At 35.5% G+C, this 20,376-nt stretch overlaps 1 protein-coding gene and 1 non-coding gene across 3 annotated transcripts in view; both read right to left on the minus strand.

Annotated features, from left to right (window-relative positions):
• Rab3gap2 (RAB3 GTPase activating non-catalytic protein subunit 2) overlaps positions 1 to 20,376 on the minus strand; it is a 107,344-nt gene that overhangs the window by 41,296 nt on the left and 45,672 nt on the right. For both annotated transcript variants that reach the window (XM_046438386.2, XM_046438385.1), the window contains exons 3-9: positions 20,155 to 20,278; positions 19,239 to 19,320; positions 17,732 to 17,779; positions 17,579 to 17,654; positions 17,170 to 17,271; positions 8,874 to 8,973; positions 6,247 to 6,345 (exon numbers count right to left, since the gene is read on the minus strand). In XM_046438386.2, coding sequence (XP_046294342.1) covers positions 6,247 to 6,345; positions 8,874 to 8,973; positions 17,170 to 17,271; positions 17,579 to 17,654; positions 17,732 to 17,779; positions 19,239 to 19,320; positions 20,155 to 20,278 — 631 coding nt within the window. The remainder of the gene's footprint in view (positions 1 to 6,246; positions 6,346 to 8,873; positions 8,974 to 17,169; positions 17,272 to 17,578; positions 17,655 to 17,731; positions 17,780 to 19,238; positions 19,321 to 20,154; positions 20,279 to 20,376) is intronic.
• LOC124088743 (small nucleolar RNA SNORA36 family) lies at positions 3,308 to 3,438 on the minus strand. Its single transcript, XR_006850454.1, has one exon. It is a non-coding gene; the product is annotated as a small nucleolar RNA SNORA36 family (small nucleolar RNA).

Genomic DNA, 20,376 nt, shown 5'->3' on the forward strand with positions numbered 1-20,376 from the left:
GTATCATAGAATGCAAAAAGAATTATTGTCCCATTTTCTGTTGTTCCACATACTGATTTTCATATATAGAAACTACTTCTAAATGGCCCTGTCAAAAAGTACACTGTTCTTAAAGAGGAATTCTGGGAAGGGAAATTCTTTTAGTAAGTTCATATGCAAACCATTCACTAAATCTAGGCATCTAGGGATTAAATAAATCCTTGTGAACACTGGACTATTCTAAAAAGTCAGAGTCTCACATTCATGAATGAATTCGAGATTTAACATATAAAGATAAAATTTGTAGAATAGATCAAAGGATGAAATGATGGTATATAGATTGAAATTTAAAGTTTAAAAGAGCTTTTGTTCATATTCCCATACAATACAGGTGGAGGATATAAATGGCTACAGGATATCCAGCAGACAATTTAGCAATATATACCAAATGTATTAAAGGAATTGATTCTAATTTATTCTAAAGAAATAGCCGATTTTTTTTCCTATTCTTACCACTAATGATATTTTCCTTCCCACAACTTAAGTCATCCCCTTTCAATGCATCCCCTTTCAATACTTTAGATTCTATTATCAATGGGACATTCCTTGTAACCATGATTTTAAGCATACCACTTTTTGACTGCCTAGCTTTGCATCTTGATTACCTGAGTAAACCCTTGCAATAATCTCACAAATTTGTCTAGTTTCAATTTATCAATCCCACTATTTTCAAGCAACTATTAAGCTTACTTCCCTTCTCTTCCAGCTTAAATTTGTATTCTAAAAAAAATCACTCTCTTGAAATTATCCACAATCCGTTGTATCCATCTCCCTCTACACACTCAACTGGTTAAATCTTAACACAGGTTGACCTCAATCTTCTGCCATTCTTTTGAAGAAAAGTAGTTTGATCAATGTCAGAGAAAAATAATACATCTGGGTTTCAAAGTAAGACCCTCAAAAAAAAAAAAAAAAAGGTCAAATAACACCTAGATCCCACTGTTGTGCTTAATTCCTCCCCCACTCCTAATCTTTTAAAATCTGTTTAAAAAAAACAACAAGCTTTTTGACACTAATTCCCCTTTCTAGATTTTGTTGTCCACATCCTGTATTATTATTTAACTTGTTCATCTACCCTACATACGCTACATATTGTTACACAGTGGTAGTTGAATGTAGATGACTTGTCTTTTATCACCAATTTTAGCATTCCTTTTCATGGATTAAAGGTAATATAGCCTATTATATCTCCCCTCCTTCTATCCTTCCAATATATCTGTATCTTCATTTTTTATTAAATCCACATTCAGTTTTTATTAAAATGACATAAATATTACTCATTAGTGAGACAAACTATCTTTTATAATTACATTTCCTTAGCTATCTTCCTCCCTCCCTCCCTCCCCTCCCCTCCCTCCCTCCTGGAGTTATTATTACCTTGTCATTTAGGGTATTCCCTGAACATCTAAGATTTTGAAACACATTAAAATTTGAAACACATTGAACACATTAAAATTCCCCTCAATATAAATTTCCATAAAGTCAATCTCATGGAATACTTTTCTAGGTCTCATAGTGGCAAATCTCTTTGACAAAGTGATTATGACCAGAGACATGAGTGAAATGAGAAAGAAGGCCCAATGTTTAGTAGTATAAAGATTTCCAGGCAGAGTGAGCAGTAAGTGTAACTTCTCTGAAATGAGAAGATAAATTGGTATATCTGAGGAACAAGGTCAGCATGCTGGAAAACAGTGAGAGAAGGGGTGTGGGAGGACCACAAGCCACAAGAGTTCAGGCCTTATCTACCAATGTAAGAAGCACCCAGAAGAGAGATGATATGGAAGAGGAGGAGGAAAAAAGAACGAGCTGGTTTGATGGAAGGAAATCAGAAAGGCGACTTTGGACATTAAGTCTGAATAAGTGGAAGTGTTCAGAAGCGAGTTGGAAAAATACAAAGCTCAAGGAAGAGATCAGGATTGGAGATAAAAATGGAGATGCTATGATTTTATGTATTGTTTGTAATTTTTTAAAAAAGGGAAAGGAAATATTTATTCTTAAACCTAAACCTAACCTAAATATTTATTCCTAAACCTAAACCTAACCTAACCTGGCTTTCATCCTTACCATTCACCTCATCTGCTTTTATTAAGAGTCAATAAATGGATCTATGTTGTCAAAACCCATGGATCTTTCTTTCTTTCTATCTTTCTCTCTCTCTCTCTCTCTCTCTCTCTCTCTCTCTCTCTCTCTCTCTCTCTCTCTCTTTCTATGAAGCATTCCACAGCTAACCACTCCCCTCCCTCCCCAATTTATATCTAAAATCTCAACTGCCTTTCTTCCCATTTGTCTACTTGATACCTGTATTTGAATGTATAGTAGTGTCACAAGCTAAACCTAACATAAATCTCTTCCTCCTCCTTTTTCTCATTTCACTGAGGAGTCTAATCATCCACTCATTGTCTGAGCAATTTTCAAACAGCTCAAACTTAAAAATTAATACATCCTTGATTTTTTCCCTGTTGTCTTATTTTTAAAACTCATATCTTAACAAGTGAAAATATATCCCATACCTCTCCCTCTCTCCAACTCTTCTGCCTCCACCCTAGGCCTCATTTTTTCTTGCCTGAATTACTGCAGTACCCCTAACTGGTCTCCTTGCTTCCTTCTCCAGCCTGCTCACTAAACAGCACCCAAAGAGATATTTTAAATTATAAACCCCTACTTGTAATTTTTGAAAAAAAGGGAATAAAAATATTTGGAGTCCATCAGTGTTTCCTACTGCATTTAGAATAAAATTGACCTCCTTATCTCTATGAGAACTGACATCTCTAACCTAAATTTCTCCTGTTCCTGCTCACTGTTAGCAGTCAAGTCCCATTGACCTTCCTTCTGTTTCTTCAATACTGTGTGGTCTTCAAGGACCCCAGGCCTATATTCCTGCTGCTGCATCTTCCCCAAATCCTCTTCTGACAGCTTTTCCCACAGCTGACTCCCTCTCACCCGTCAAGTCTCAGTCTGTGTATCTTCCCTAGAGAGGCCTTTCCTTGCCAATCTACCTAAAGTACTCTTTCTTTACTATCATAACCTGCTTATTTTCTTCATGATGCCTACTAGTTATTTGACAACACTGCACTCATTCAGTTTAACTGTTTATGGTTTGTCTCTCCATCACCAGAATTTGGACTTCATCAGGACAGGGGCCAGTAAGTCTTTTATTTCTATTATCCATATTAGTCTCTTGGAAATAACAGGTATTTATTTGTTGAATAACTTAATTAGACCTTTACATAATGACATACATAAAATTTACTGCATCTTTTGTTCTTCCATTTGTAGGCTGGGGATAAATGAATAGAATAACATTTTCTATCCAATCATTTCCCCTAGCCAGTTTCAATGTTCCAAAGTTTAATTAACAGAACAGGGAAGATACCCTGAACTGAACTCAACACTTTGGAATTTTTATATTAGCATTTTTATGTTAGCAAAGGGTAAAGACACACTGAAATGTTCACCAGTGTTTATTACAGAATATTACACACAAGAACTGTGTAGCAAGTAGAATAAGAGGAACTATATTTCAGATACCTTTTGTTAGCCTCTCTAGATTCAAACTCCTTCCTTTTCTCCTTCCTTCTTCCTGCTCTCTCTCTTCTGGCCAGGGGTCAATTTTTATAAATAATGCTGACTTCCAATTTAATCAGACAATGGGAAGCCCCATTACCATTAGGAGATTAAAAAGAGAAAGGAAAATAAAATCAGGAAATCCATTTCCCTGGCTCCCTCTCCGAAAACTGGCTATGACTCTTGAGCAAAAGTCATCCTGCTTTCCAAGCACTGATTTCTACCACTATCTTATATGTTCTGAAACTGCTTCCTGCTCTTTTCCCTCTAGACAGACCGGTGGCTAACAGCTTGGCTGCTAAAATACCTTGGGATACTGAACTATCCCTGTGGTTCTGTACACCACATCGTTCTATTCCTAGTTTCTCTGCAAATAAACCTTCTTTCAATTATATTATTTCAAGTGTGCCATTTGTTCTCTATTAGGATTCTGGCTGATAAGATGTATACTTAGCAAAATTGATATGAAAGGTCCTTTGTGATGCATTAATTGGAAAAGGTTTATAGTGTAGTTGGTATGATATAATCCTCTTTATAAAAACATATCTCTGCACATGACCATATGTATATTACACAATGTATTTATACACACACACACACAAGAAAGTCTATAAAGATGGTTATCAAAACACCAATGTTAAGTATCTCTGGGTAGTTGGATCTAAGATTTTTTTCCTTTTCTCTTTATGTATTTGTATATGAATTTTTAACAAGCACATATGCACTAAAAGAAAAAATACAAATATATTTTTAAATAGTAGCTTTTTCTCCACCCCCATTATTACTGTATTAATTCAGAAACCCATTACTTTTCAGTTTCTTTACTAGTCTTGACCCCTCCATTCCAGCCTCTAAACTGCCACCAATGTGATTTCTCTAATGGGCCAATGTGATAATGTTATTCTTTTGCTTAGAATTCTTAGATAACTCTCAATGTAGCTAGGAAAAAGCTCTAAGTGAAAAAAAAAAAATTAGATATTCTCTGCATAGTATATTATGCCCTTCAAAAATCTGACTCCTCTCTACATATCTGGCTTAGTTATCCTAGGCTCTCATTGTTTCCCCAGCACAGTATGCTCTTTGACCCCCTCTACCTATGTGCATTTGGCTAGAACGCCTCTTTAGGGTTTGCTTTCTTGGTCAAGTCCTACTCATTCTTTCAATCTCAGATTAAAGTCAGTCCTCTTCCCTGATTCCCACAATGCTAGCAGTTTTGTGCTCTGCACCCACTGTAGTTGGTCCTTTTGTCTATTATATCAAGCATTGTGTTATAATACAGCTACTATTCTCATGTGTTTCTTCCAACTAGGCTCAGGCTTCCAGACAGCAAAGACACTGACTTTTCATATCTATACTTCTGATTCCTAACACAGTAAGCCCTCAAATACTGGTTGCAAGAAGAAATCTGCTTTTACCTATAATCTTCTAATTTAAGGGCTAAAATGATAGTGGTCTTTAACTGTCACAATTAGCAATTTGAACAATTTCCTGTGAACAGGACAAACAATAAAAATAGACAAGCAAAGATATAACAATATCCAGCAGGTCATTATAACCATTTCCATGTGACTGTCACTTTCATAATCTGAATTAACTTTTATACTCAATGCCAGGTATTAGAACTTGGTGATTTCAATGCATCACCTCATTCAGCCCTCATGACAACTCCATGAAGTGCATCCCATTATCACCACCTTTTTACGAGTGGGCAAACTGAAGCATAAAGATCCCCAGTAACCTGTCCAAGGTCACATAATTATTTACCATTACCCTATGTGTGTACATGCATGCATACTCACACACTGGTCGAAATGGTTTTCCTAACAAAAATCATGTAACATTTCAACAAGGAAATTACCCATAATTTCAGTATGATACCACTTGTTATGGTTTGGATGTGAGATATCCCCCTAAACCTCTTGTGTGCAAGAGGGTTCAGAGGGGAAATGACTGGGTTGTGAGAGCCTTAACCCAATCAGTTGACTAATCCCCTGATGGCATTAACTGAGTGGAAACTGGAGGCACAAGGGGTGTGGCTTTGGGATACATGTTTGTATTTTGCAATTGGAGTTTCTCTCTCTGCTTTCTGATCATCATGTGGGCTGCTTCCCTCTACCACACTCTTCCTCCATGATGTTCAGCCTCACCTTGAGCCCTGAGGAATGGAGTCTGCTGTTCATGGATTGAGACTTCTGAAACTGTGAGTCCCTAAATAAACTTTTCCTCCTCTACAATGGTGCTGGTTGGATCTTTTAGTCAAACAGCGAAAAAGGTCACTAAAACACCATTCACAATTTCTTCGTACTTTCTTTTGGGCTATTATTCACATTTTATATAGTTGTTTAAGGGTTACATTTTCAAAAGACTGATTTATATGGTCATTATATGGACCAAAACTGTCTGTTGAAAAGTTATGTCAAAGAGTGAGTTATTCAAAACTGTCACTAAGGGCATAATTACTTTTTTTTTTTTAAACTGCTACTATTTGTTAAAGACTACGATTGGAATCTGAACTTTCAAACGTCTCATTAATGGCATGCATTTTTTCACAGAAGTATAAATGTCCATTTCTAAGAAATGAAATACTTTAATCAAAAAGTATAATAAGTAAATTCCAAAAGAATCTGAACTAGTAATGCTTACCAATACTAGCATGATCAATAATAGTGTCAATGTCTTGCAGACCCCACTTCTTATAAGCTAATGGTGGTGGTTGTATGTTCTCATTGCCTGATGCTGCAGCTGTCAGAAATAAAAATTAGTCAATTCAAACAATTATAATGGATAAAATGAAGCTTTAACAAAAACCATTAAATATACAATAACTTATTATTCTAATATTTTGACTAATAATGAAGCAAAGTAATGAAATGGCATAAAATGAGATTTATTCTCACCACAACAACACATAAAAATGCAAACACTTGAAAGACTAAGTTGGCTGTCACACAAGACAACCAAGCTTTGGAATATCTAAGTAATTAGAGAAAATGATTAAAAATCTACTGAAAATCAAGGTGAATTCATGCTGCACTTCATGCCAAGTAAACAATTATTTTCACTTGAGAAAGAGAGGAAAATCTGGGAATAGCATGTTTTGTTTTACTCACTGAAAAAATAAAAACCTGATATACTTGGCAGAGCTCACATACAGCATGGTTTCTATCTAGGTAAATAAGACTAGACTTGACAGATATGTTAATAACAAAAGCGTTGTCAGAAAAATTAACAAAATGCCAATCTTTAACCTCAGTCCTTCTACCTAATAAGTAATTAAAGGAAAAGCAACAATTAACAACCCATGCTATAAGTTCATGCACAAGGTCCCAGTTATCAGTAAATATTACACATCAGAATGCTGCTAAATTCTGACTGTTAATTCTGTGAAGAAAAGTACACTTCAACAAAAGGAAAATATAGTCCTCTAAACACTGCAGATTTGATAGGAAGGCCAACAAAAGGCAATTTTCCTAAAATCTGAAATAAATGCCACAACAATTTGTGACTAAATAATCAGAATTCTTACTAGAGCAATTTACAACAATAGAGCACTAAATGTTTAATTCCTTACTTTCTAGAAGGTGAAATTACTTTATGATCTTATACACAGTAAATAAGAATTCAAAAATGATGAGAAATTCAATGGCCAACAATACTAATTATAACATAATTGTCTATTTCTACTTTATTTCATTTTTTAAAGCAGTACTGGGTATTGAACACAGTGCCTTGTGCAGGTTAAGCAACTGCTCTGACACTGAGCTATATGCTCAGCCCCCTTTTTTAAGTTTTATTTTTTGAGACAGGGTCTCATTAAGTTGCCCAGACCAGCCTTGAAATTGCAATCCTTTCATCTCAGGCTCCCACATAGCTGAGATTACAATATGTACCACCATACCTAGATTCTAATTTATTAATAGAATTCCTACCTACAGAAAATTGCCAGACTCTTTGGGCATATATACTAATGATGACATTTTAAATGTTCTCAAAATAATGAAGATTATGGTGGATCAAATTTTAAAATTTTAGAGGTTATGAAAATAAGCAAAAAAATTAAAAATTATTCTGACCCAATAAAAATGTACATATCATTAAAAAGAACCATAAAACCAAGACTTCTGAAATTTATCAATCACAACCTGCTAAAAGAGACAAAGAAAAATTTTCTATTGCAATATAAAATGGTACATTTTTGCCCTAGAAGAAATTATTTTGCATCTTTTGGTCTGGATTTAGAAATGACTTTTATGAAGTAGCAAACATATTCTAATGAAACTGTTTTTAGGGAGTAACTTCAATCATTTAGGAGTTAAAATAAAAACGGCTAAAGCTCTTCTATCCAATCTCTAAAAGAAAGATTAAACAAGCTCTACTTCTGGTATTTTCACTGAATTTAAGACTTTTCTTCCTCATATTTTAACATCTCTAAAATTGAGAGATGTATCTTTCAATAGCATTATTTTTGTTCCTAGAGATAACAGTGCACCTTACAATCAATGGTACAATAGTGAAAAACAAGATCCTCTTCCTAAGATATAATAGCATTATAATGTAAACTGTAGGGAGAGAAAGTAAGAATTCTTTATTATTTGTGCAGTTTTCATCATATGTATGTATGTATGTATGTGTGTGTGTGTGTGTGTGTATATATATATATATATATATAAAATGTGTATGTGTATATATACATATATACATATACATATATGTATATGTATATATGCCTCTAGCTTTTTTCTATTTGTAACTATTCAAAGTTAGCGAAAAGAGGCTGATGCTGACTCTGCTGGGCCCTGCATTCTGTGGGGAAAGTGTCTCCTGCACACACTATGTCCTCAGAAAGGAAGGAAATAATGTAGAATCACAGGATTATAGTGTATTGGCCCTAAAGCTGCTGACCTACTGAGAAATTTGCCAGATGCAACCAAATTCCTGACCCAATGCTGATTGTAATACAGGGCAAATCTTTCTCCTAACTAAGATATGTTGCTGGGTCAGTGAAGAAAGCCTACTATTCCTGTGCTGGCCATTCTCCACTGCCTCCAGAGAACACCGTTCAGTCCTTGACTTAATCTTTCTAAGCTCTCTACCTATCAGTGCACTCCATAACTAGAGAAGCAGGCTTTTCCTTAAATCAAAATACAAAGTCGTTTTTTTGTTTGTTTGTTTATTTTGTTTTCTTTTAAGAAGACATACTAATTTTGAAAGCAGCTCACATTAAATAAAGCAACATCACATTAGTTAAATATTTCTTGCCAAAAAATTACCTTTTGCTACTTGGTTTCGACAAGCACGAAGAGACTGAAAGAGGCTAAATCCATCAATAGTCACAATGGCAGCTGGATATAAGATACTCAACTCTTCATTCTATTTTAGAAATAAAAAGAACAAAATAAATTTTCTTAAATAGAAATGGAAAACGAACATGTCTAGTTAAAACCTGAATGTCATAAATAACGTAAAGCAAAAACACTTTGACTCATCAGTCAACTACCCAACACACAAAGCAACGTAAGACACAGGAATAATAAAAATAAATGGAAAATTAATTTCAGAATATCTTTTGGCCAAATACTTAAAATTCCTCTCAAATGAGCTTTTGTATATTCTGGAACATGGTCTCAGAATAGACACTAAAAAAAATATTTTCCATTTCATAAAAATTAAACATAATTACTACATAGATACAGGCAATACAGAAAGAAGAAAATGCACTTAAAATCTCAAAACATGTCCCAATGTATATTCTCAAATATATTTTTTACACATTTGCATAAAACTACCACATAGTCTTTTAAAATTTATTTATTTATTTATTTTTATTTTTAGGTTTTGGTACTGGGGATTAAAACCAGGGGCGCTTAACCACTGAGCCACATCTTCAGGCATTTTTTATATTTTATTTACAGACAGAGTCTTGCTGAGCTGCTTAGGGACTCACTAAGTTCCTGAGGCTGGCTTTTAACTCCTGATCCTTCTGCCTCAGCCTCCCAAGCTACTGGTATGACAGGCAGATGCCACCACACCGGGCTACCACATAGTCTTCTATAACAGATATTTTACTATGTAATAATATGACAATGCTATTTTCCCTTTTAATAAGTAAACAAATCATTTAATCTTTTTTTTTTTTTTTTGCCAAGGCTCCAGTTTTCCTTTTTTTTTTTTGAGATGGGTTCTCACTATGGTAACCATGGTGGCCTCAAACTCCTAAGCTCAAGCAATCCTCCAGCCTCAGCCTCCCAAGTAGCTGAAACTACAGGTGCAGGCCACTATGCCTAGCTATGTACCCAAATTTGCTTAACCAATTCTTGTTAGTGAACATTCAATTTAGCTTCCTGCTTCCACTCTCGCTGTCTATAACCCACATGCCACACAGCTACCATCATCTTCATAAGACACAGCAGATCAAACCACTCTCCTATCCTTCTTTATCCTTATGATTAACTTTGGCTTGAAGTCTACTTTATTTGATATGAGGATGGAAACCCCTGCTTGCTTCCACAGTCCATGTGAGTGGTATGTTTTTTCCGAATCTTTCACCTTCAATCTGTGGATGTCTTTTCCTAAGGGATGAGTCTCTTAGAGGCAGCATATTGTCGTGTCTTTTTTTTTTAATCCAATCTGCCAGTCTATGTCTTTTGATTGATGAATTTAGGACATTAACATACAGGGTTATTATTGAGACATGATTTGTATTCCTGATTACTTTTGTTTATTTTTAGTTTTGAACTTGACTTGGTTTCTCCTTTGATTGGTTTTTCCTTTAGTGTAATATCTCCCTTTACTGATTTTCATTGTTGTTTTTAATTTTCTCCTTATGGAATACTTTGCAGAGGATGTTCTAGAGTTCAGGCTTTCTAGTTGTTATTTTAACTTTTGTTTATCATGGAATGTTTTTATTTCATCATCAAATTTGAAGCTTAATTTTGCTGGATATAAGATTCTTGATTGACATCCATTTTCTTTCAGAGTTTGGTATATGTTGTTCCAGGAACTTCTACCTTTGAGAGTCTGGGATGAAAAATCTGCTGAAATCAGAATTGGTTTCCCCCTATATGTAATCTGAAACTTTTCTCTTATGGCTTTTAAAATTCTATTTTTATTCTGTATACCAGGCTTTTTCATTACAATGTGGTTGGTGTGGATCTGCTGTGATTTTGTATATTTGGTGTCCCATAAGCCTCCTGTATTTGATTTTCCAATTCATTCTTCATGTTTGAAAATTTTCCTGTTATTATTTCATTGAATAGATTGTCCATTCCTTTGTTTTGGAACTCTATGTCTTCCTCTATCCCAATAATTCTTAAATTTGGTCTTTTCATGTTATCCCATAATTCTTGAATGTTCTGCTTATGGTTTTCTTACCATCTTTAATGTGTGGTCAATTTTATTTTCAATATTATATATTTTGTCTTCACTGTCTTCCAAATGATCTAGTCTGTGCTCGCTTCGGCAGCACATATACCAAGTGATCTAGTCTGTTGGCAATGCTTTGTATTGTATTTTTAATTTGGTTTATTGTTTTATTTTAAGGGTTTCTGTTTGTTTTTTTTTTCCCCAGAACCTCCATCTCCTTATTGAAGTAATCTCTTTTTGCTTCTTGTATTTGCTTATGTAGCTCTTTATTGAAATTATCTTTTGCTGCCTGTATTTGTTCTCTTATATCATCCTTTGATTCGCAGAAAATCTTAATTATGTACATCCTGAACTCCTCCTCTGTCATTTATTCTGCTGTGCTGGCCATGGATTCTAATAATGCAGTATCTTGGTTTATTTGGGGCACTTTCTCCCTTTGTTTTTTCACATTGTTTGTGTGTCTTCCCTCCTAGCACTGTGGATCTGAGGCATTACAGTTTTCACCCTATAGGCTTATAGTATCCCTGCAGGGTTGTTCTCCTTTAAGGGGGAGAACAATATTAACAGATCCCAATATACAACAATATACAGCATTAAACCAAATAGCTCCTGTTGAGATGTTTACGGTTTTGCACAATGTTTACGGTTTTGCACAATGTTTACGGTTTTGCACAATATATAGAAAATTCAATTTTTATCTACAATATTAATAGTAGGTTTGCAAAAGGGTCTACAGTGTCTAATGGCAGACAAAGACCGGGGAGTAAGGTGTAGGATGAAATGTTGAGGGAGTAGGAAGTGAGGATATAGAGTTATTAGATCACAGGAAGCATGAAAGAGGAATCTAAAAAAGATGAGTAGTAGCAGAAAAAAGAGAAAAGAATCTTGGGGGAGACAAGTGGGAAGACAATAGAGAATACAGAAAACAAACAAAAATTAAGAAAAATGTAAAAATAGGAGACAAAAGAATGTACAACACAACTGTAATATACTATTCAGACATCCAGGTCCTCAGTAGCCTAATTAATGAAAACTACTTGGTTTCACAAATGTTGGAGATGTGAGAGTGGGAGGAGAGAGAGAGAAAAAAAAACCTTGAAGGAAGATACAAGGATTGTTTTTGTTGGAGATCAGTATCTTTCCTGTTTCCCTTCTCATCCAACAGGTGGGGTATCTCTACCCTCAGGTTGGTGAAGGTTATTAAGGTGGGATGGTTGGTCTTGGGGGCGGAACTCCTGAGGTGGGGTATAGCACTTGCCGGGCCCTGATGGGAGGTTGTACCATAAGGACCCTTTTGGGGGCCCGCTGGTGTGATGTGGACACCTGGTCTTATCTCCTTATATCACCTATAGACCTCATAATTCCTGGTCTCTAATTTAGTCTCTAAACTGTTTCTTACTCCCCCAATCAGGAACCTTTCTCTCCAGAGGTCTTGTGGGCTGCATTCCTGTCAAGGAGAGCTATTTTGTATTGGGCAGTTCAAGACCAAGTTTTATGAGCTATGGACCAGCCACATAGACACAAGCACTGTGCTGGGTTAGCAGAGGCCAGAGAGATGGGGGAGTTGGGGACATTAGGTACCTTGATTTTGCTTTTAAGTTCTATCCTATGTCCCAAGCTGGGAGTTTCCCCTACTAAAGATGGCGACAAAGGTGTACCAAGATGGAGGCGGCTACTTTCAGTAATGGGATGTCGGGTCGGATGGGGCCAGGCGGTGGCATTAGGTTGTGTATTCAGAGATGCAGCTCTGTGGAGAGTGCAGTGTTGTGGTTGGTGGCTGTCTCCAGACCCTATGTGGTGTCCCCAGGTGCAGGCTACCACGTGTAGGGGACTATGGCAGTGGCTGCAGTGCCCCAAAAAGGGAGGCTACTTGGGGAGTACCACATTGGTAGATGGAGGTCCACATGTGAACGGAGGCGGGAGGTTCTGAGCGTGGGCAGTGGCTGGGTGTCCTGTGTGGGAACAGGGGCCAGGAGTCCCACGCTGATGCTGAGGCCTGGAGACCTGCAATACAAGGTGCTGGGATTCCTGCGTGGGAGCAGATATTGGGGTTCTCTAATCACTCACAGAGAAACAGTATTCCCGCTACTTGAATCCCAGGTCCTAGAGCCTGCCTCTAGCCTGACATCTTGGGTCCCCTGGCAAGCTCTTAGATTATTAAGGCTCAACATATTCTCATGATTTTTGGCCAATTATAGTTCTTCTTTGGAAGTCTACCTTGCCTCTTTTCCTATTAGAGTATTAGGGTACTTGTACTTTTAAGAGAAAGTTTGGGGCCACAAGAAACAGGAGCCAGGGGTAAGGGAGCTGGCATGCCTGCTCACATGATGGTCCACTGAGCATGGTGCAGGGAAGGAGCTAGAAGAGAGAAAAGGTCCTCACCACCAGCAAGTAAACTATCTCCAAAAGCCAGAATCTTCCTGAAGAAAATACTGACATAAATGCCAAAGGCTCAAAAATACTGTGTAAAGTGTTTTTGTTATTTTTTCAAAAGCCACAGAAGTAGTTTCTTTGACATTCCAGAAATAAACCTCATTTTCTCTTGGAATCTTCCCCTGCAATGACTCAATGTTGCCCTTACAATGCATTTTTTTGCCCCCAGAATGGAGTTAAAAATCTGCACCTGTGATCTCTGATAGACCTGGAAGTATACTGTGAGGAAGCTAATAGCAAGTTTTTGATATACACATAGAAACTGATGTGTCAGATTCAGAGATACTTATGTACCATACAGAGTAACAACAAGACTTCCTTCTCTGTGTTCAATAAAAATTATTTTTCAGCTAAAAGATTATTTTTTTGTTTGTATGGCTAATCACAAGCATCTAAATATTAGTTATATTTTTTCTATCAGTTTCAAAAATGAATATCATAGACAGCCAAATTTAGAGCATTTAAAGGATCTTCACTATACAGTCAATTTGGAGAAAAATGGAAAACAGTTCTTTGTATCATTATCTTAGATTTCCAAATGCTCTTTGTTGCTGTCAACAGTTTCACTTCTATCTCCTCATGATGAATACTTAAGTCTAGACTTAAGTCTTCAGCAATACTTTTATTTTCCTATACCCTTTACTTAAGAGAATTCATTATCCATGACTTCAGCCATCATCTCCATTTTAACCTCTGTGCTTACATACTAGCTTTGCATCATTACATGATACCGGTGTCTTCATTTTGTTTCCAACCACTGCCTCAAATTCAACATGCCCAGACCACAGTTAACAACCTTTATTTATTGTCACAAGCTTCCATGGGTTGCATGTGGGTCACCACGCATCAAAGCCTAGTGGATAGAAACATCTGGTGTTTGGGGATGACCAGTGGACATTTCCTCTGGTCAACTGCCCAGGAACACTGTGAATTTTTATCCTGCTCTGCCATGTCCTACACAGCACCTGAGATGGCTAATCAACCTGCTGACTGCAAGATATCAGAAAGCAAGACCCGCCCTTGAAACCTTATCCCTGCCTTTGATGTAACCCCTTAAATAAACCATGGGAGCCATCTTTCCTTTGTCTAGTTCCAGCTCTTGTGTGGACTGGATGTATCAGGGGCTCCACTTTTATAAATATATTTATATATAAGTATATATAAATATATATTTATATTTATATATTTATCTATACTATTTGATTTTGTTTTTCATTAATCATTTTAGACTTTTAAGTTTTCAGGTGGCTTATACCCTTCTCAGCAGGTAGAATAACCCCCCAATTAGACGCTGGCTATCACCCCCATGAATTTATGGCAAAAGCAGTCACCTCTAGTTAATGGCACTTCTAAGAATGATAATCTTAGAGCTATGTTTGACTCATTTCTCTTTTTAATACACTTCATTTCTAGATAATAACCAAGTATTGTCAATTGTTCCTTCAAAATTATTTTTGTACTGATCCTTTCTTTTTTCCCATAGCAATACTACTCTTGGTTCCCAACACTCAACATCTATTATAGATAACCTAAAAAAAAAAAAAGCCAGATAACCTAGGCTTCCCAATTCCAGTCTCTAACAATTCCAATTCATTCTGAAGAAACAGTCCTTCAAAATCACTTAAATTATACCACTTCCTTTACATAAATCTTTAGGGGCTTCTCTCAACTCCTGGATCAATTCTGATTTTGACATAGCTTTCAAATTTATGCAAAATTTGGCTGCTCTCTTTATTCCAGAGGCAGTTTCTCATTATTTCCTATCATGATTTCTTTGTTGTTGCATACATGATTTTACATGTAAATCTTCCCTCATTTTTCTCTTGATTACTTGACATAGTGCCCCTGTTTCCATTTAAAATTCAAGTTAAATTCTACGCCCATTTTCAAGGCTTAATTCAAATCTCACCTCCTCAGAGAAATTTGCTCTTATTGTCCTAGTCTTAATTGAGCCCTGCCCTCAATCAAAACTTGTACAGAATTTATTTTGTCCTATAAATCAGCAATTAGGTGTATCTTTATATCACTAATTCATTCATCAGTATTAACAGATATTAATCTAGACTCTCTTACTAGATGAAATCTCTTTTATAGCTCCCATCTTTCTATCATACAATTTAAGTTCAAATATACACATAATTTGTTCACTTGAAATCTTGTGGAAGTCAAGAAATACAAAAAAGAAAAAGGCATGCTATATCTCCAGCAATTAGAGAAAAATGCAAATGAAAACTACTCTTAAGATTTCATCTCACTCCTGTCAGAATGGCAATCATCAAGAATAAAGGCAATAATAAAAGTTGGCGAGGATGTGGTACACTCATACATTGCTGGTGACTGTAAACTGGTGCAACCACTATGGAAAGCAGTATGGAGCTTCCTCAGAAAATTGAGAATGAAACCACCATTTGACCCAACTATCCCACTCCTTAGTTTATACCCAAAGGACTTAAAATCAGCATACTATAGTGACGCAGCCACATCAATTTTTATGGCAGCTCAATTCATAACAGCTAGGCTATGGAACCAACCTAGATGTCCCTCAACAGATGAATGGATAAAGAAAATGTGGTTTATATACTCAATGAAATATTACTCAGCTTTAAAGAACAGTGAAATTATGGCATTTGCCAGTAAATGGTTGGAGTTGGAGCATATCATGCTAAGCAAAATAAGCCAATCCCACAACACCAAAGGCCAAATGTTTTCTTTAATATATAGATTCTAATTCACAGTAAGGCCGGGGAGGGGAGCACTAGGGAAGAACAGTGTTACCTTAGATTAGGTAGAGGAAAGTAATGGGAGGGAAGGAGAGAAATGTGGGGATAGGAAGTTAGTAGAATGAATCAGACATTATTACTGTATGTATATATGTGACTACGTGGCCAATATGATTCTGTAACATGAAAATGAGAAATTATATCAGAAAAATGAGAAATTATATTCCATCTATGTATATAAAGGATATAAATGCATTCTACTGTCATGTATTAAATTTTAAAAATTTTTAACGAAAGAAAGGCATGCTATATATTTTTGACTATCCTTACTGCAAACCAAATAAAAGCATATTGGCTTAAGCTCTACAATTATATTTTGATTGTGAGAAAACCAAGATCTCACAAGAAACCTAGGAAGAAGTGAAAGTCTCACACTGAACAATAAATCTTCCAATAAATAGAAAAAAAACATTTTCCTCTATAAAAACTTAACAACCTTTGCTTAAAAAAAAAAAAGTTAACTACAAAGTAGCAGTACTACTAAGAACAGAACTTTTCTTTTACTATGGGTAATTTTGGATACCTAATCAAAAAACATCATAAGGTTACATATCACACTTTTGCCTTAAGTCACTATTAAAGTCAAAAAATAAGAAACTTTCTTGGCTTCTAAGTATTTTACTTTTATTATAAAGTGAAACATAATACTTCATTAAAAAATTACTGCAAGATGGGCTGGGGTTGTGGCTCAGCGGTAGAGCACTCACCTCACACGTACGGGATCCTGGGTTTGATCCCCCGCACCACATAAAAATAAATAACTGAAATAAAGGTATTATGTCCAACTACAACTAAAAAATAAACATTTTTTTAAAAATTATAGCAAGACTAGAATTCTGTAAACAGCTACAAATAGATTATCTCTCTAGAATGTGAAAGCATAGCTAACTGCCACAAGACAAAAACTTCTCTAAATTTCCATGCAAAAAGGTGGGGAGAAACTGCTTCAGAGTAATATCCCTATCACTTTGAACATCATCTTTTTTATTACCTGCTCAGTTACACCAGGATGTCGGGGGATTTCATAGGTTCTGCATTTAAGCTGAAGCACTGGATCTTCATTCAACAGCTGTGCAAGCAAGAGTACACCATTCTAGAAGGAAGCACAGAGAAGGGCTCTGCTTGTTTCCTCACCAATATACATGAACAGGTATGGCTGCCAGAGAGTATCATTTCCCCAGCAGTTTTCCATGGATATCAGGTACTCTCTTTTTAGAAGACTACAGCTTTTTTCTCTATATCATCCATAGGAAGGCCATATTGCCTATCCTGGCCTCCATCCCCATGAAGTATCAATTATACATTTATAAACATCAGGTAATAATAAAGTCACAAACTAGTATATGGGGATGCATAAAGAAATACTGCAGTCTTTTCTACCTGCTGAAAATTCAACTCACCTCAGTGTAGAAGCGTACATAACCCGAAGTAAAACCCACCACAATGCAGGTCCAGTCAGGACGCCCAGTGGAACTCCTGTTACCAATAAAATTTACAATCTTAATATCTCATGCACCAAAGTAAAGAAACACACAACTCTTATTTATCCTTACCTCTTTTGGCTTGCTAGAGGGATACAAAGAGCACTAGTTACACGTTCCCTGAAAACAAAAACAAGATTAAAATCAGATGGTTATCCAATAAACTATCAATTGTTTTTATTTTTCTAAAGTTTAATATTAAAGGGTAGTAAGTGGAAAATGAACTTTGTGGACCAGTTTTAGTTGATGCACAAGTAAAAACACAGTAAAACTCCACAATATTCATTCACAATAAAATATAACATTGTGTTCATTTGAAGTTAATAAAATACGGCGTTTTTTTACTCTGTATTGTCATGAAAACATGAAAGCAAAAACTTTGAAAGCAAAAACATGAAAGCAAAACTTTGCTTACACAAAAGACTGTATACAGAACCTAGAAGATCTCAAATGATCACCCGCAGGCACTTCCTACCATCCACTCGCCTTTCATACCAACTAAGAATTTCAACACACCTCCTGGTTCAAGGTGACGGGCAGGGCTGAGGGTAGGAGGAACTGCTAGTCACATCACATGTAAATTGTACTTCTAGAGATATATTAGAGACACAGTATTTCAACTACCTGCTTCCTTCTTTTTAAGCACATGTTAGGGTTGATATCCTAAAAAAGATTTTTTTAGACATGTGGACTTGAAATATTGTCAAGAGCTCAGACTAAACCTTGAAATGAAAACAACTCTGAATTTTATTTTACCTGTCAAACCTTGGGACCATCACCAGCTTTTTCAAGTAATTATAAACTCTTTTGCCCCATATAGCACAGTAGGTAATCACTGAACAAAATTAATCTTTTTGTTTATTGTTTTTAAAGTATTATTTTGCTCTGCATTTGTGGCAAATGTCTTTTAAGTGCTGACACTAAGAGAATTGTGATCAATTTATTCTGATAATAGAAAACACTTCATTAAGTATCTGTAAGATGCCAGACATATTCTAAGTCCTTCCAGGTGATATCTTTTATCTGAATTCAGTCTGAAGGATCTTTTCCATTCTGATCAGAGTTTCCAATCATAAAAGTTTAACTGAAAATAGTTCCTGGCTCAAGGTTCCAGACTAGCAGCCCCATCATGTAATTACTACAGAGATCATGGTTTAAAAAGGTTTACTGGGTCAGCAGGAACCTTAAATATCCCAACTGTGAGTTTTAAGATTTAATGTAGCATAGTATCCTTCAGTACAAACCTGATACTGGTAAAACAGAGAGCACAATGAATGCCTGGCTTTCTGGATGAATAAAACTAGCAATGAAGAAAAGGGAGAAAAGACAAAATGTAAAAAGGATTTTATGGGATTCTTTCTGAACTCTCATCCTCTTTGAAACAGATTTTTAAAAAAGAAATATCATGAGTACAATAAGAATTTGCTGGCCAGACCATTGTCTACAATCTCTAAAGTTGAGATGCATGTACATTTTTTAAACATTTAAAATGATGAAACTTCTTAACAGATTCAGTTATAAGTCAAAAGATTTAAATATACATTAACACAAGAGCAAAAAAAAATTAACTGACACCTACCCTTCTTCGACATTTAAAGAACCACTCCAACCAACAGCAAATTGCATTTCTTCCTTTCCTTTATCACTATATTTCCATTTTGCTGAAAAAATTAAGATGCCACATGTTACATATTATAGCATACTAAGACAGTTACTCATATATTTTGATCTTTCCCTTTAGAATGATGAGTAAAAAACGTATTAGTTCTGTATTAACTGATTTGTGTCTTTTTATAGGAAAACGTAATATAATATTATGAAAAATTTTAAAGAATTTTATGAAACCAGCTGGTCCCTAGTTTTTAGTCATTCCTTCATCCTATTAAACCCGTATAATGCAGAATAGAGCTATTAATTCCTATGAATCACACTATTTTATTTGTAAAATTACTGTTATCTTCAGATGGCTGAGAAAATTTTCTTATTAGATTTATTCTACTGAGTAGAAATTTGCTTTATAAGACCATTCCATATCTGTTCTATATATAACCTTATTTTGATTAATGAGATTTTTCATATCTTATATATACCTCCTAATTTGAATCTTGAACAAAAAAATTCATGAGCTAAAAACTTATGCACCAAACAAAAATGTATATAGTACTGTGAGTTTTCAAATTACAGTTGAAAATCACCCCACTCATATTGGTATTAAAAAAGGATCAGTGGCATTTTCACCACTGGCTGTCCCTTTGCAAAAAGTGGGCAATACCTAGTACTTCCTCTGAAGGGCCAGACAGACAGTTTAAGTATCTTGCAGCTAAGAGAGAAAAACAAGAATAAAAAGAAAAAAGAAAGGATAGAGAAAAGAAATAAAAGTGTTACACAGATTAGAGATGCCACCATACAATACATTCAACAGAAATAACATTTTTTCTTTTCACCTAATCCATTTTCTGTTCTATTCTATGAATGAAAATAATGAATGCACTTACGCACTAGAAACACGGCCTTTTGCTCCCGGGCTATAACCATAAGATCGTTGGTGGGAGATAAAGATAAAACACAATCTTGAAGCCAGGAAGTTTTTTGTGTTTTGCAAATATTTCCTTCTTCTTCCTTCAGTAAAAAAGAACCAATTACTAATTATACCTTTTTTTCCCTCTCTCTTTTAACTTAGGGCTGGCCTACGTGCGCCTCATTAGCTACACTAAAAT

This window comes from Marmota monax, unplaced genomic scaffold (genome assembly GCF_021218885.2).
Source record: "Marmota monax isolate L192 unplaced genomic scaffold, Marmota_monax_Labrador192_F-V1.1 WCK01_AAM20220418_F8-fsc00118, whole genome shotgun sequence".
NCBI lineage: Eukaryota > Metazoa > Chordata > Mammalia > Rodentia > Sciuridae > Marmota > Marmota monax.